Here is a 16,841-nt window from a genome sequence, read left to right as displayed (position 1 = left end):
GTCCTATTTAATTCTCAGGTCATGTCAAATGCATACCTTCTTTGTTAATTGCTTCAATCTTGGCAGGGTAATAGCGACAGTCTGTCCAACGAGCCAGAACTTCTTCTCCAGCTTTAAAATCCTATTCAAACAACTTTTAAGATCAATTCCATATATAATAAATATTTCATTAACAAAAACGCTATTAAATTTGATCCTTTTAAAATGCCATTATCTAATCTATGGAAGGAACAACTGGGAAAGGCTTCCTACTCACAAAAAAATCTTCCTCATCCTTTAGCCCTTCTTTTCTTAAAGCAGGTCTTTCCAGGGGCCGCAGTCTGTTGCTGTCCCAGTAAATCCACTCATCATAACGATGACTCCAGCGCTCAAAATGAACTAGCATCTTCCCTTCTTCATAATCAATTTTTTCAATTCGTGATGGATACCTCAAAAAATATAAAAAGCTTCATATCAAGAAAAACCCTTATGTTGTCAAGTATAAAGTATTAAGCAAAAGATTTTAATGTGTACAACTTATGATTAAAAGTAGAAAAGCCAGTGTACTCATAAACTACAAAACACACAAAATACACATTACTATTGTCATTTTTAAGTGATTTCTCTCAGAAGCTGAGAAAATAAATCCTCTAATATACTTTGAATGCAAAATATAAAGTACTGTACTGTTTAAGAAGCTAATGCACTGGCCTGTGTCAAATGGTAAAGATATCCCTACTTTCTTATTTAATACTCCTGTTCTGAAGAAATATATACAATGTATAATTTGCAGTAAAATAGAAACTCTGTAAAAAAATATGGTTGGAAAAGCTGAAGACTTTCTATAATTATATGAATGGCATATCTAACTGAACAGAATATCAGTCTTCAAAAACTATGCTTATATTATACAAAGAAAAAAGTTGAATGAATATTATATTTAGAATTATGTATATAATATAGTTATATATTATACATTATATTTAGAATTATATATTATACTTTAAAATATTTCAACATATTGTTTTTTGTGTACATGCTCATTTCTGTGTGTGCATGCCTGTGTGTACCCATTAACATGGAGGCCAGAAGACAAGCTCAGCTATCATTCCTCAAATGCCATTTATGTAAAACTTGCCAGATAAGGTAGGCTGGCTGAACAGTCAGACTGGACATCTGCCTACAGCCATCTCTGCAGCACTGGATAACACCTCCAGTTTCTTCAGCACAGGTTTTGGGAGTATAACTCAAGATCTTATCATTTCAAGCGGGCTGTTTCTCAAGACTATAAATCTATTTCTATATGGTGTAAGCAATTTTGTTTTTTCTACAGTAAGCACAGATGCTAGGAAGGAAAAACCCAAGCCTATAAATTTTAAAATATTGATTGCTTTTTCTTCACAAGTAGATTAATTATCCTTTGACTAATTTCAAAGTAAAAATTAATTCACTTAAACTTTCAGTAACAAGTGTACTATTCAATTATTCCTACATTAAAATGTTCACAGGTGATGGAACTATTTAAAATATGTGTAACATTTGAACTCAATAGCCACTTATAGGAGATAATTCAGCTGTAATTATTTATCTCACAATTTTTCTATTTTAAAAATAAGTTCAAAGTTTTGTGTTTTATTTTAAAAGTTTTAAACATAAAGGTATTATACAACTTTGAGATTACCAACTATTTTATAGGTCAGTCATGTAGTTCAAAGTCATTTACACATTTAAATACGCTGACTTTTCCTAAGACGTTTTCTTAATTTTGTAGCATGATACTGAGCTATTCTCAGTTCTTCACATACACCATGCTCCTCAACTCATTCTTTCATACCTCTTCTAGAATTCTGCCCCCCCTAACCTGCCCTTCCTGTCCTGTTCTTTCTCACTGTTCAGGCCTTGTTCAACATATACTCTCATCTGACCTCCTAAACTCCCCTTTTCATTGACTTCATGGAACTGACTGTGGAAATTCTCCATAGATACACTCCAAAACTAAGTGCTGGTTGGTGAATGATCACCAGAGACATTCATATGTGTCTCAAAAAGATTCCAATATCAAATAAGCTAGAGAAATACTAGGTCAAAAACAGGCTCCTTACTTGAAGACCTCTTGCTGTTGTCAGCAAATGGAGACAAAGCACTTGACTTTATCAAACAGGAACTATATAGCCGGTTTTATCTCAGAATGTTTTCCATGTCTAGAGGATCATGATGCTAGAGCACCAATACTGCTCGGGGCTATGAACTCTGGGCACCTAAGCTGTGCTCCTTATCGTAGCCCTCAGCATCTGGCAGTCCTAACACTCAGAAGCTAAAGTCAGCTGGTCTTCATTTCGTACAAACGATGAAAGCTGTTGGCTCACTCTAATCTAACTTCCTAGTCTTAGAGAAGAAGTGGGCGAGGAAACATTTTGTTAATGAAAAGCATCAAGCCAACACACTTCTGCCTATCCGTCCACATAAAATCAAACCGACAATGTTCATCGTTTATAGTCTTCCCTTTGGTTCATTTTGTTGCTCTAATTTTTAAAATAGAAAATTATCATAGCATACAGGAAAACTTTCAACAGAGCTGCTCTATATTTTCAACATTACTAGCCCCTGAGGTATTATGAAGAGATATATCTATTAAGTTCAAAAACTAAAAAAACCTCTCTCAAAATGTAAGAGCTTTAAATTTCACTTATCACAGCACTCAAAATTTAAAGCCCTTGGCTTTGCTCTCTAGGTTCTTTCAAATTCTAAATGTATAGAACTCTATAAGTTTAAAACATTCTTCAAAGTAAAAAGATTCCACAGTAACAGATTCAAATATATATCTATTTTCATAAAATGATTCAATTCAGTAAAAAAAATCAGAATCTGAATGAATTTAAATAATGTAAATCTAGATTGTTATTTTTAAGCAACTTATGGTTTTCATAAAATATTTTAAATTCTGTTGGCTGAAAGGATGCTTGAAGCAACAGCCAGAACAAAATTGCATCCCGAGGAACCTCTTCAGGGTAAGTTATAGCATGTTAGAGTGTCTACAGAAAACTAATGATATGCCTATCTAGGCAACTGCCAAGAATAAATGCAAATGCACAAGATCAAAATCTATTTTATTTTTACAGGCTTTACTAGTCAAATTTGATGGCTAAAGGTGTTGGAAATATTATCAGGAATGTCTAACATATATACACTTGAAGATCTAATAAGGCAAAGGTAGGATTGAAGGGTTAGCTTAATAGCAGGGGGCTTGCCTAGCAAGAATGAGAGCTCAGATTTTGGTCCACAGCACTTGAAAATGAAGCAGGGGGAAAGAAGGGAAGGGGAGGGGATAAAAGAGGAGAACAAAGGAAGTAGGCAGGCACCGTACATAGATTTTAAAAGAAATATAACTAAATTCTATCATCTCATCATTGAGCTCAGTTTGGAGATCTGGATGAGAAATACCGATCTGTGTATCAAACTCTATTTTGTTTGCTTACTAAAGGTTGGTTGTTCTTTATATTCACTGTATCTTGTTTTCTGTCCAGGCTATGGATAACATAATCTGTTTAACAGATGAGGACTAAAGAATGCACATGAAAGCAGAGACTGGTATAACTTTCCACTCCGTGTCAATAAAACCAGGGCAAAGTGTGTGTGTGTACACACATTTACAATGATTAAGACACATAAAAATGTCTAAGTGAACAGAAAACCTTGTATTGCATGCTTAAGTAATTCTGAAGGTTCCTGAAGACACTGTCCATACTGGACTTGGTGGAACATTTCAAGAATTAGGAGTCTGAGTATAAATACAATGTACACACAAGGTGTAATTAAATGTTCAGTACTGAAAAATGTTATGACTCTGGATGAAAGCAGTGAGTAAGGTCATTAAGAAAAGCAAGATGTGCCATCTGTCCTCAAGATTGACCTGCCAAGACTTAAGGGCACTTGAAGGTAACAGTAATAACCTATTTGGTCTGATAACACAATAAACAGTAGAGCAGATAAAGGAAAACAGAAAGATCTTAAACTGCATGTGTTAGCTTGTTTCAAACTTAGAGCTTTGAAATGATCCTTTGTTTTACAGAGCACAGGACCTCTATTAATTGGGAGGGAGAAAGAATGCTAAGATCTTCACAGAACATGTATGACACAAATGACAATACGGCAATTTACATATAGCTCTATACAGCAAAGACAATTCCTCTGTTCCAGCAGATGGCCCAAGCTAATAGTGTATGTTTTGATGCAGTGTAAAGAACACTGTTGAGCAAACATCTATCATATATATATAACAAATGACTATCTTAAAGCATGTATTATTTTCATATGCTACTTATGCCTTACTATAATTTACTGTGCATTGAATGTAAGATTTTTTTTCTTCTTGAATCTGGAAGATGTGGTATTAATATTTTTGTTTTAAAGGCTGAATCACAGAAAGCTGTTAGAATAAAGAATAGTGATTAGGCTCAGCCTCAAACATTTATGAATGATTCAGGAAAATACTTAAGTGGAGATTAGGACTTCATAGTCCACATTGTCAGGTAAGATGCCAGAATGACTAGAGAATCTCCATAGCTGCACTATCTCAAGATTTAACTGGTGACTCTTATGGTTAAACTAGGGAAAGGCTGGAAGGAATTGAAGAGACTCACTGGAAGACCAGGAGTCTCAACTAGCCTGCACCCCCAAGATTTCTCACTGAGCCACCAACTAGGCAGCATACAGGAGCTGGACTGAGGCCCCCAACACATATACAGTAGAGGACTGCCTGGTGAAAGAAGACACTTGAGAGACTTGAAGCCCCAGGGAGGCCTGGTGGGGTGGGGGTGTGGTGGTGGGGGTGAGTACATCCTCTTGGAGACTGGTGGTGGGACGAGGAATGAAATGAGGAATTGTTAAGAGGGTGGACCAGGAAGGAGATAATGACTGGATTGTTAAAAATAGATTAAAGATAATTTAAAAATGATTTAACTGAGAGAAATAAAGAGAATCACCAAGCAAGTGACTTCTCAATGCTAACACACTATGGAAAGAAAGTTCTCTGGCCCCTTTCAACTACTATTGAAAAGTAACAGATTTCTCTAACCTCCCTGAAATAATCCCACATCAAAAGACAATGTAAATAGTACACAGATTCTATTCTGGTGGGATTTACTGACTTAGAAAATTTATGAACTGCCTCATTGCTCTGGGTTGACTTGACTTTTCCAAGTCCTTTAGTCTTAATCCTAGAAATAGAGTCTATTTCCAAAATTAGTGGAGGAAAAACTGTTCACTCTAAAATGAATTATAGAAATTTTGACTAATATAAATGAAAAGTATAAAAAATACCAATGATCTAACTTGAAAACATTTTTTGCTAATCTACTTTATGCTACTACTAATTGGCCTTTAGGATTAGTACTTGAGCCTTTCCATGTCTAAGTACTCAACACTCCAGGTTAATTGAAACTATTGTTACAAACACAGAAACACTACTAGCAAAAGTAAAATTTATTTTACCTTCCCCAAACCCTTGAAATCTCACTGTCTTGTCTATATACTATAATTTTAAAACTGAGGTTTCCAACTTGTATAAAATTGTTCAGAGAGTAAGAGTACCTGTAGATTTTAGACTAAATCTGTAATTCAGTAAGTACCAGATACTGGCTAAAGACATTGTTCAAAGAAGTTAAGTTAGCTGGTCCTGAACAGTAACAGTTCCCAACTGCATCAACTCCCAAGTGCTGGCAAAACATAAGAAAAGCAATCTAAGAATGAAATCATTGCTGGTAAATTCCTACTCTAGCTCACAATCTTATTTCTGTCTTATACTTTCTATATACATATATGCATACACACATATATGTGTGTGTACACACACACATAGCAAGTATGTATCACTGTATTTGCTCACTTTTTTATTGTCTTAGCATATCTACTAAGTGGGGAATTTCTTTGTTGCAAACTAATGTCTCTGATGTAGAGGTAGATGACTTTTCTTCGGACAGGTATTCCTAAATTGAATTAGATTTTAGAGAGATGCCCATGGACAAATACCTTCTGGAAGACAAGATAATCTACAATTAATTGTTCCTAGAGAGCACTGGTGTGAGAAAACAGGCATGCAGCTATCCCAGAAATACTATCTGATTAATTAATTTTTAAAATATCATTTTAGAATAGCAGTAAAACAGCATTATCTGTATTTAAGGAATTCATTCTGATTTGTCATCTAGTTTGTTACATCCTGATTTATTTTTAACCTACAAAGATAAAGTCAACCATAATGACTTCTGAATCTTTTTACACATAATCCAAAGGACATGGTTCACAACCATTATTAGGTTACAATTTACTAAATACAACCAAAATATGTTAATAAATCTTTTTGAGTAAATGTCACATCAACAAACTAGCAAAGGTCCTTTCAAAATATATACTAATACATTTTCAAGTTATATATTTTAACAATATTATTTATGTTGATAATAAAATTTGTAATTTTGATAATTTAGGAATGGACTAGTTTTTATTCATTTTGAGAATGAGAGAGAGGGAGAAGAATCAAAACCGTGCAAGATGAGTGATGACACAGTATTATACTCCTGCACACAGAGTATTTAAAGAGATTATCACCTTGGACAAGGTGAGTAAGTTTTAAAGGATGGCAGTAAAGAAACCTGAAACAAAAATTAAGAATAATCTAAGTGTTTGGAAACTGTAGGTAAGGAATGGCAATCTAAAACAGTTCTATGAACAGAAATTTTCATTCTTAACATATGCCCACAAAAATATCTAAAACCTACTAGGACAGTCAAGAACGAAGGTAAGAACTGCTTACCTGACTGCTGAATTACATGACTACTTGCCAAATAATCAAGAGAAATACAACACGTACTTGGAACTTAATGTTTTTTATTGTTAGCTTCCTGAAAGCACTTTAAGTTTATATTATGCTTTGTAATTTTCAAACTTTCCTCACCTATTCTACCCAACTACACTGGCATGCTAATTTTTCATACTTTAAATATAATAATAAATCTCAATTCAAAGTTCATATTACAAAATGGAGTAAAAACATCAAATAATCCTGATTCTCAAGGAGACTGAGGTAACCGGTTTTAGGTCAAAAGTACATCTTAGCACTGGATCCTAAAAATTCTCGCTGATGATTTTTCAATTTTTGTATATCTTACTCCTATGAAATTTGCCAGTAGAAATTTTTCTTTTAATCTGCTTCAGTTTTATCCACATTACCTTTCCACATTACAAGTATTAAAGGAACTCCTTCCCACTTTCATTAAAGCATGCTTTCTGATACTGGAATCAAAGTTAATGTATATTGGACAATTTGTTCAGATTTCTAGAACTAGACTTTTTAAATGTGTGCCAGTAAAGTCAAGACCTCTGGGCTGCAGCTGTCTAATTCCCTTAAATATTAAGCCTTTAGAACACCTTCCAATAAAGAGGTTTGTTTATGTTCCTGATTAATTCTACTGACTTACACTGACTTCTTACTTCACTTGACTCTTATCTTACTTGATGCTCTTTGTCAACTACCTACACACAGTAGCCATGTTAGCTCTAATCCTCTTTCAGGATGCTGTGTGCTTTCATCCTATTTTCCTGCAATTTCCTTTTGAGATTGGGTCTTACTATGCAGACTAAGCTGGTCTTATCTCAAAAGAGTATCTCTCTCCTGAGTGCTGGGATTACATATAACCTAAATTCTTTCTACTTTGTTAAAAACGTGGTCACTACTGCTTCCAAAGGTTCAATAAGTTGCTCAAGTTATGGAGGTAATAAATGATGGATCCTTGAACTCAAGTGTTTTAGTCCATAAAAATGATTTAACCAATCATTATAGATACGGCATTATGCATTAGATGGTCAACTCAGCTCTACGGTGGTTCAAATCCAGCAGGTACTTACCAATGAAGACAATATAGAAATTAAAATAATTTATCTGTTTATTTTTCTTGTAAAGAGTCTGCTTCTTATTCAAACATGCCTGAAATTACTGTTAGCCTAAAGAATAGTTTATCTCACACAAAGTAAATATCCACTATGTAGAAAATGATGTCAACAATGACCAAATTAGTAAGAATGCTGAAAAAAATGTGTAAGTTAATGGCTGCCATCAAACCACATACCAACTACTCACATCACACACACACACACACACACACACACACACACACACACATACACACAGAGAGACACATAAATAAAGCATAGCAAGCCTGATGATATTCACCTTCATACTTTTAAAAATTTATGACAGAAGTCATGAAACAAAATTGCAAATTTGAAGATGCACTTCTAAACCAAAATCAGGAGGAAGGTAGTTGGTGAGGAAGACCTGAAATTAACTTGACTTGCCTAAAACTATAATTCTAAGAACAAAGGCATCTGAGGGCTCTTAAATACCACATACATACACCTCTAGGTAAGTTAGGAACAATGCTGGCCTAGGCACATTTACCCAATAGGCTAAAATCTTGAAAATCTATGTGAGGGAATGGATTATACCGGTGATCAAACCACACCTGGAGTGAAAACTTTCTATCACAGAAAAGTTTCAGACCTCTATCCTTTGACTCCAAATCATACTGGCTTTTCTCTATATTTCTGAACATCATTTTTTCCTAAGTGACTAGCAGTTTTGAAAAACTACCTATAAATTCTTCAAGCCAATTTTATTACTGTCTCAGGTATGTGGCAGACACATCTATAAGTAAGATTAAATTATCTGTCAACTCAGAAAAGGTAAAACTAGATTAAAAAAAAAAAAAAAAAGAAACCGGGCTTTTAATCAGAAAAAAACCTACCATGGAAGACTCCAACTAGAAGAACACAAAAGCAGAGATTCATAGCTTATAACAAAAAAGGATTTACAAGAGCCATTTTCTTGCTTTTAATTAAAATTTGCTTTTTCCAATAACTCTTCTTTTTTTTTTTAAAAAAAAAAAAAAGGGATAAAATCTTGTAGGTCAGAAAAAAAATGAATTAAAAAGTACATCAATACACCGAGCATATGTGCTTAAGAACAAGAGCAGAAGGACCAGGTGTGCTCTGAACTAATGTGCTCACCTACCATTTCTATATTTGTTTTCATATTTTATAGAAAAGGTCTCATCATCAGCATCTTAAACACACTAGGCAGAGCTCTGGTTTGTGGAAAGTTTAAAGTGTTTGTATGCTGGAACAGAGCCACCTAATGATTAAAGATTAACATCAGAATTTAAAACAAAGTTCTTATTTCAATGTAGGGCTTAAACTGTGGTCCACAGTATTTTTGTGGACTTAAGAACGTGATATATGATTGAATTATGTTGGTGTTATACTGCAATGATACGTATTTTCTGGGTCTATACTAGAAATCAGGCTTTCAATGGCAGTGAATGATTCAATAATTATATTTCAAGTATTGAAAAAAGATCTTTGGAAACTCGAAAAGCAAAAGGACAATAACTTTGTTTATATCAGCTAAAGAATCTCTATCTTGAAAGTATTCACCTAATGTTCCTATAAATTTTAATCTCATTACAAAGACTGGCATTCTCTTGTCTTCAACAGAGATCACATAACTCTATATTCATCTGAAGAGTTACCATCTTAAAGCTACTTTTTATTTAAAAAACAAACAAAACAAAACATGAATTTATTTTCAATTAGAAGGTAGTTGCCACTACTACCATCTTAGCTTCTTGAATTTTTTCACACTTTTAAAATTATGTTGGTGAACAACTTAAACACATTTGCAAATGTTCCATACAGTTCAAACCCTCCAAATGTGTGGGAATAGCTTTTGCCAACTCAAATTTAAACTATCCTAGCAAACTCTCATAATTGGAGACATTACCACACTTTTTAATCTCTCACTTTCCTTTTCTTTAGATTTAGAACAGAATTAATAGGAATATTCCAAAAGAAGCCAGAAAAGCAGAACTCTTCTGAATACTTTGACTGTTATTTCAAATATTGTAAGACTAACAGCATATCACTCCATCTGGTGTGTTCTCATAAATAAGCCACTGACTGCTGAATAACAACTTAATCAAAAGGCAGCCATTAAACTGTTAAAATCAGTTTTATCACATCAACTATACTGCATGTGGTTGAATGGCAATGTGTGTACAGGTGCCCTGCAATCAGGAAAGGTCCACAGGAGGAGGAGGAGGATGGAATGTGTACCTCAGAGACTATCCGCTCACAGCTGCTTCAATGACGTCTGTCCTGTGTGAGGCACGCTCACTCTCATGCCAACACTAAAGTCTATTAAAAGCCTGGACTCTGAAGTCTTCTGATTCACAAAGGTTTATTTTCCAGCTCTCCTTCTCCCCTTGTAATACGTCAGTGTTTTTAAATTTGAAATTGCGGAATTCAAAATAAGTTCAGTTATGTGTTTATTTGATCCTAAAATATTGTATAAGTAATAGCCAGTGTTACTTCGAAACAAACAAGGATTTGCCCATACTTACCGGATCAATAAATAACTGCATAAATCAAAAATCATCCACTTAGTGTCTCCAATGTAACTTTATTATAAACATTTCTTTCTCCAAATATATTCCTATACCAAAATACTTGTTTTGGTATTCTTATGTATTCATATGATGTTGTCTTCCAGAGATAAAACTCAATGTCAAGGTGAGTATAGGCAACAGGAAAAATATAACAGAAAAATATGATTTAAAGCAGCTGATTACATTAGCTAGTCTAGCACAATACTTACACAGATTGTGTAGGAAATAAAGTAAAAGAAAATGTTTTAAATAAGATGACAAAATAATTAAAAATTAAATGTCCATGTTCAGCAGAAGCTTAGTCTGTATAGAAGAGACCTATCTAATAACAAAAGCAAATACAAAGTAAAAATGTCAAACTGAAGAATGACTTCTCAGGACCTGCATTCATTCACCAGGGCAGACAGATCAATCAGTGACTTCCACAGGTAGTTACATGTTTACTTTGAAATCATGGAAACAACAATCTCTATTCTGGGTATGTGAATTCTCAAAGAGAAGCTATCTAATATGCAGTATTGCCTGCTCTGCATTAAAGGTACTCTTCCTGGGAAACAGATTTAAGTCTGCTAGTAAACGGTATCTTCCTAAACCTGAAAGAAGGAGCTTAACTTAACTTTATTTCTTCCCACTTAATTTAGCATGTCTTTTTATTACTAGGACAGTAATGTATTTTCCTCTTTTATACATAAAAAAAAAAAACCTGAAATATATAGAGATCAAATTAACTGGCATTTTGAGTGTTCCACTGGAATATACTTTTGTGCTTTTGATGCTGTTTTCTGTTAGAATGGATGGTATAGGAGACTGAACTCAAGGCTTTGTGCATGCCAGGCATGCTCCTCCACAGAGCTAAATTCCCAAAACCCAAATACATTATTGAGGTAGGCACACTAAGCTGCCATGCTGACCTTGAACTTGCTACACACCTGCTTCAGCCTCTAAGTTGCCAGGAGTATGCCACCTTGCTTGATTTGTTCTTCCACCAAAACCCCTCTGAATTCATGTAGAGAAAGTAGGGAAATGGGCTAGAGAGGGGCTCAGTGGTTAAGAGCACTTGCTGCTCTAAGGACCTGGTCATTTCCCAGCACCTGCATGGATGGTTCACAAAGATCTCTAACTCCCTCTAAGGACTTCTCCAGGTACCAAGCAGATAAAAAATTCACACATAAAATTATAAAAATAAAAACCATTTTTAAAATATTTTTAAAATGTCTTTGTGTACATGTGTGTATGTGCATGTGGCTGAGGGTACTCTCAGATGACAGAAGAAAGCGTCAGACACTCTGGAACTGAAATTATAGGCAGCTGTGAGCCTTTCCACATGGGGACTTGAAACTAGACTCAGATCCTTGGGAAAACAGCAAGCTCCCTTAATTGCTTAAACTTAAGTTTAACTGGCTAACTTAAGCTCCCTTAAGTGGTTAAACTGATCCTGCAGCCTCTCTAAAAGTTCTTTTTAAAAGGAAAGGGACCATATGTGATACCTTAATTCCACAGTATATGGTTCAGTGTACATGTCTTGAGAACAAAAAAGTAAGCATCTTCTACTGGCCAATGTATCTAGGCCCATCATCGCTGGACTTACTAGAAATACATGTAGATATTAAAACCTAGTTAGCATGATTCTCTTGTTGAAAAGCTACAACGCTGACTTGATTTCAGCAACTATACTCTAAAACATAAGACACTAAAATATACTCAAATAAGGTCTGAACAAGTATTTCTAGAAAAATATTTTCAAATTTAGTTACTGAATCAAAATAAAACAGCCACGGAATTAGAGGACACTTCACTACCAAAAGTAAACCTCTTATACATCAAGGTCAAAATTACATTAGTGTGAAGTGGAAACTTAAGGGTTCTTTGGAAAGTCAGTTGGAAAAGGAGTTTTTCAAAAGAACCTTTTTAAACAGGTCTACTTCCCCCTTAACATTTTTTTTTTTACTACCTAGTGGGTGATGGGCTATAAGGAAGGTTAAAGCACATAAGAACTATTATTAAAAATAAGTTCTAAAAAAAAAAAATTACAGCTACATTAGTGTCCCTAAAAACTATAGCATGAACTAATAAAATATGTGATTCTTCAAAGCTAGAAGCTAGTTCAGTGGTACTTTGTTGGCTGAGAAGCCTATGAGAATATATAAATATGAAATAACTTGTTCACAAAAGCAGTAACTTCAAAAGATTCACATAAAAAAGGGTCTTTATATTCATATCTCACAAAAATTCAATAGTATACCTTCATAGTAAAACAATCTTGGCCAAGAAAGCCAAGTTCTGCACAAACTGGCATCTTTTGCTGCATGTTCTGTAGTTGGGAGTGTTTCACCGTCACCAACACATCCTTGCTGACATACAGTAAAATGTAGACACAGCTTTTTAATTTCCCTTGCTATGATGAAGTCTATTTTTCAGGTGTTTCCCAAGCTCAAGAAAACACTATATATACTATTTACCTGGTAAGAAACAGACTCCTTAAAAGAACCACCCACTGAGTAGCTGGGGGATAGGGCAAAATAACTGTGGTACTCAATCTCTAATCAAGAGTCTTTAAAGTCCTAAATACCCCAAAAGTGAGGCCATTAAGCTAGTAATATAGACATGCTGAGGTCTAAGTCTAGATGTTAACAAAAGCCCAATACTATGCCTGAACAAAGTTTCTGCCTGTCATTGACGATTCAGTTAGTAGACTGAATGCAAATGGATTAGAAGCAAATCTACTGGCTTCCATTATGGCTTTAATGAAGCTATGGTAAGAGAAAATGTCAAGGTTTATGGTGAATAAAGTCCTGGAGTAGCTATGTTAGGCCCTTCTCCAAAACAAATGAGTGTCAGAAGGGAGCAAACGGAGCAAAGGTAGCTCTGGTTCCAGGCAGAACCTATCAAATGCTCCTCTCAGTGGCCCAAGAATGGCAACAAGAGGACATTAGCCTAGAAGGCAGTAGTAGCCAGTAATCAAAATGAGCAACTCATTCCCTATCCTGAGTGCTCTGTGAGCCGCTGACCTCTGAATGCTGTTTCCGTCCTCTCCTAGCCACATGGGTATCACAGTAGCACCTCACTCTTCCCTACACCACTGTGTCAGTGATGTGCATGGGTGTTTATACTGACCACCTGCCACAGATGACGGAACAAGAGGAGAAAGTGCGGTTCTGAGAGGACTGCCTTCCTAGTACAACAGTCAGCTACAACATAACTTGAGGTTCCACTCTTTAAGGGAAGAGGAGGTGAGGTTATGACTTTGGTTTTCAGTAGGATAGTAAAGCATGGACATGTACCCCGTGAAAGTACAAGTCCTAATATTTATCTGGTAAACAGCAAGAAAACAAACACATCATGGTTTTTATACAAGTTTTTAGGAAGCTAAATGTGTGAATTAGCCTTCCTTGACCTCTGCCAATATAACTGTTTGCCTTACTCTAGACAAACACTTTCAAATCTCAAACATCTAAAGCAATGCTTGAAGTTTTAAAATGCTAAATCTAAAGTATGTGTAGTCAAGGATTAATATACTCATGTGAATGGCACTAATAATAGTGGGTAAAATAGCAACTGACTTATCAAAGCTACAAATCTTGTGCTTTGGGTCAATAGTCTGTTTTTTCCATACCATTTCTGTAAGTAGTCCAGTGCCTCCAAACGAGCACCAATCTCAAAAGTGATTCCAGGACGATTAGGGGGCTTTTTACTCATCTTGAGATCCTATTCTTCAGTGTTTTCTTTTCACTACCTCAAGAGGAAAAAGGAAAGTTAGATTCTAATGCATGAGATGCACATGGAAAATAGTTTAATGGAACAGACAGAACTTAACAAATTTTCAAAATAATACATGGGACATTACAATGTTTGCCAGACTTTTAATTGAACGATATTAAAATACTTGTAGGTGGGATCACCATTACTTATAGGTAGGATGTAACATGAAGGCAACCTTGGTAGGGCATTTATAAAAAAAAAATACAGAAAGGAAAAACAGCTTAAGAGAAGAGACAAGCTATTAAGACTCACTAATAGCTAAAATGCCTCAAACCTTAACTGCAAAAAAAAAAAAAAAAAAGCTCAGGAAGGTTCCACCCAGAAAAGGCTGAAAATGCTGTGAGTTTTAAAAATACAGACAATTCTGTTTACTAAAATCCTTGAACGGAGCACCTTAATCGTTTTCCCCTGAATTTCCAGAAATCATTTAGGATGTCAAAATGTACAACCCTAGGAAAATGGCCAAATCCATGGAGAAAAGCAGTAACAAGCACTGTGTCAGGGAGATAACCAATCTTCCTGAAGGATCAGCAGAGTTAGTACATACTGTCTCAGCAGCACACCACAAGGTAATTTTAACATAAAGAGTGGCAAAGGATTCTTCTTAAATTTCACATTTAATAAGCACTCATACCAGACTCTGAGTATGGTCTCGATTATTAACTCAACACAGTCCCCACAATGACAACTAAAAAAAAAAAAAAATTTAAAAATTAAAAAAAAGGTTTCTCATTAAAAATATAAAAACTGCAGAGGAATCCTTGCTTCTCTATAGCCCATTCACATGTGAAATAGTCACTGTTCTTTTAGCTACACTGGCTGCCTAGCGGCCTTTTTTACTACTGGGTATTTGAAGTAAATGCATATATCTTCAAAGTATCAATAATGGGATGAAAATAATAATTGGTAAGATAAGCACAGTTTCATCAAAATACAACTGATTGGTAATCAGGAATCTACATTACTACTCAAGAGGATCTCTCTAGCTTTAAAAGAAATCCCACACAAATGAAAATTTTCTAATAGGTAAAACATAACAGCAGACAGAATTCCAAATATCCCGTCCTGTTTTTGTTGTTGTTGTTTTTTTTTTTTTTTTTTTTTTTTTTTAGAATCTGAAAAAGGAAGAATGAAGTAGCATCAATGCTTGCTACAAAAAATGGGGGATCAAGTTTGCAAGGTCGTGGCTAAGGGGCTATAGAATATCCTGGCATGGCATCAGTAAAGTTAAGATTCACAGCCGGGGCACACTAGGTGTAATGGGAACAAGCATAAATATTTTAAATAGAAATTTTGTAAGTGTGCAACATACAAGGCTGTTATTTCAGTGGACAGAAATAGAATCCGAAGAGGCAGTTTGCCAGTTATGCTAACATTTCCTAAGATCAAACTTCCAGCCTGTAAATCTAATCCCCCAGTGACTCTCAGGAATGAGGCACCTCAAAAGGCAGGGATGATTTCCATTCTCTTGTGCAGAGATGGGAAAGTGAGAGAGGCAGCTGAATTAAGAACTTTTACAAAAGACAATCCATTGGACAGGCCCTTAAAGTAGAACTGTGTAACAGCGAGAAAGGGTAGAAGGAAACAAAAAGGAACGGAGAGAGAGGAGAAAGCGGTGAAAAGAACTGCGGTGTAAGGTCAGAAGTTAGCAGAGATGACAGTGAGAGGAAAAAGACAGACACACAGAGCTAGTAAGTGGTGAGGGAAAGACCGCGAAGCTAAGCAGAGGTGGGGGACGAGGCGGGCCCGCAGGGGTGTCACGGGGAGCCAGAAAAGGCCGCGGCGCGGCTGGCCCAGAGCCCGGGAGCTGCAGGTTGACAGCCGCCGGCCGGGCAAGGGAAGGAAGGCGGGGGGAGCGCGGCGGCGCACAGACAATAGGGTCAGCGGATGGCAGGGAGCGGGACGCCGGCCGAGAGCAACTCGGGCGCGAGGGCAGCCCGGGGACCCGGCAGCCTCCAGGCCCCTCCGCCGCCTCTTACCGACTCGGCCTCGTCTCCGCACAGCAGCCGGGCCGTCCGGGGCCGAGCCGGGGCGCGTCAGGGCGGCCAGCGCGGGCCTCGTCCGAGTCTGCCCGGGCAGCGGTAGGGGACGGAGCGGGCGCCGAGCGAGTCAGGCCCGCAGCACCGCGTCGGCCCGAGGAAGCGCGAGAGGAAGCGGGGCCCGAGCCCTCAAGCCCATTCCGGGGCCACAACCATCGCAGCCGTCGCCGCCGCCGCCGCCGCCGCCGCCGCCGCCGGCCAGCCCTGACGCGACGCCGGCCGGGGACGTCAGCCGCCCGCGACGCGCCGGAAGCGGGCTGGGTTACATCACGTGGTTCGCGAGGGCCGGGCTGGTGCGGCGCAGCTGATTGGAGGACTATTCCGAGGGTGGGGCTTCGGCCGGGGCTGGGCTCCTTGCCCATAGAAGGGACCTGGACTGTAGATCCCCCTTGGTGGGGTCAAAAGGATGGTAGCCTTTTGTGATTGTTGTTGGTTTCTAACAAATTCCACTAGTTGACACATTGGGCAAACTTATTAATGCACCACACACTTTTCAGGGTGTCTGTTCTAATCCACATTAAGGACAGACAGAATCTGTATTTCAAAATCAGAATAGTCTCTTTTG

The 16,841-nt window shown here is 36.9% G+C and overlaps 1 protein-coding gene across 9 annotated transcripts in view; it reads right to left on the bottom strand.

Annotated features, from left to right (window-relative positions):
- Window positions 1–16,468, bottom strand: part of PHF20L1 (PHD finger protein 20 like 1) — a gene marked incomplete at its 3' end in the record, with an annotated part of 61,473 nt that extends 45,005 nt beyond the window's left edge. For 7 of the 9 annotated variants that reach the window (XM_080939505.1, XM_080939507.1, XM_080939508.1 and 4 more), the window contains exons 1-4: window positions 16,217–16,468; window positions 14,092–14,211; window positions 257–428; window positions 37–121 (exon numbers count right to left, since the gene is read on the bottom strand). In XM_080939505.1, the coding sequence (XP_080795631.1) occupies window positions 37–121; window positions 257–428; window positions 14,092–14,174 (340 nt within the window). In that variant the 5' untranslated portion in view covers window positions 14,175–14,211; window positions 16,217–16,468. Of the gene's footprint in view, window positions 1–36; window positions 122–256; window positions 429–10,433; window positions 10,550–14,091; window positions 14,212–16,216 lie in introns of those variants that run through there. The other 2 variants (XM_080939506.1, XM_080939510.1) reach the window with 2 other exon arrangements.
- Window positions 16,469–16,841: the final 373 nt, after the last annotated feature.

The sequence above is a fragment of the Micromys minutus genome, assembly GCF_963924665.1.
Source record: "Micromys minutus genome assembly, chromosome: 27".
In the NCBI taxonomy this organism is placed as follows: domain Eukaryota; kingdom Metazoa; phylum Chordata; class Mammalia; order Rodentia; family Muridae; genus Micromys; species Micromys minutus.
This window is presented reverse-complemented; position numbering and strand designations above follow the sequence as displayed.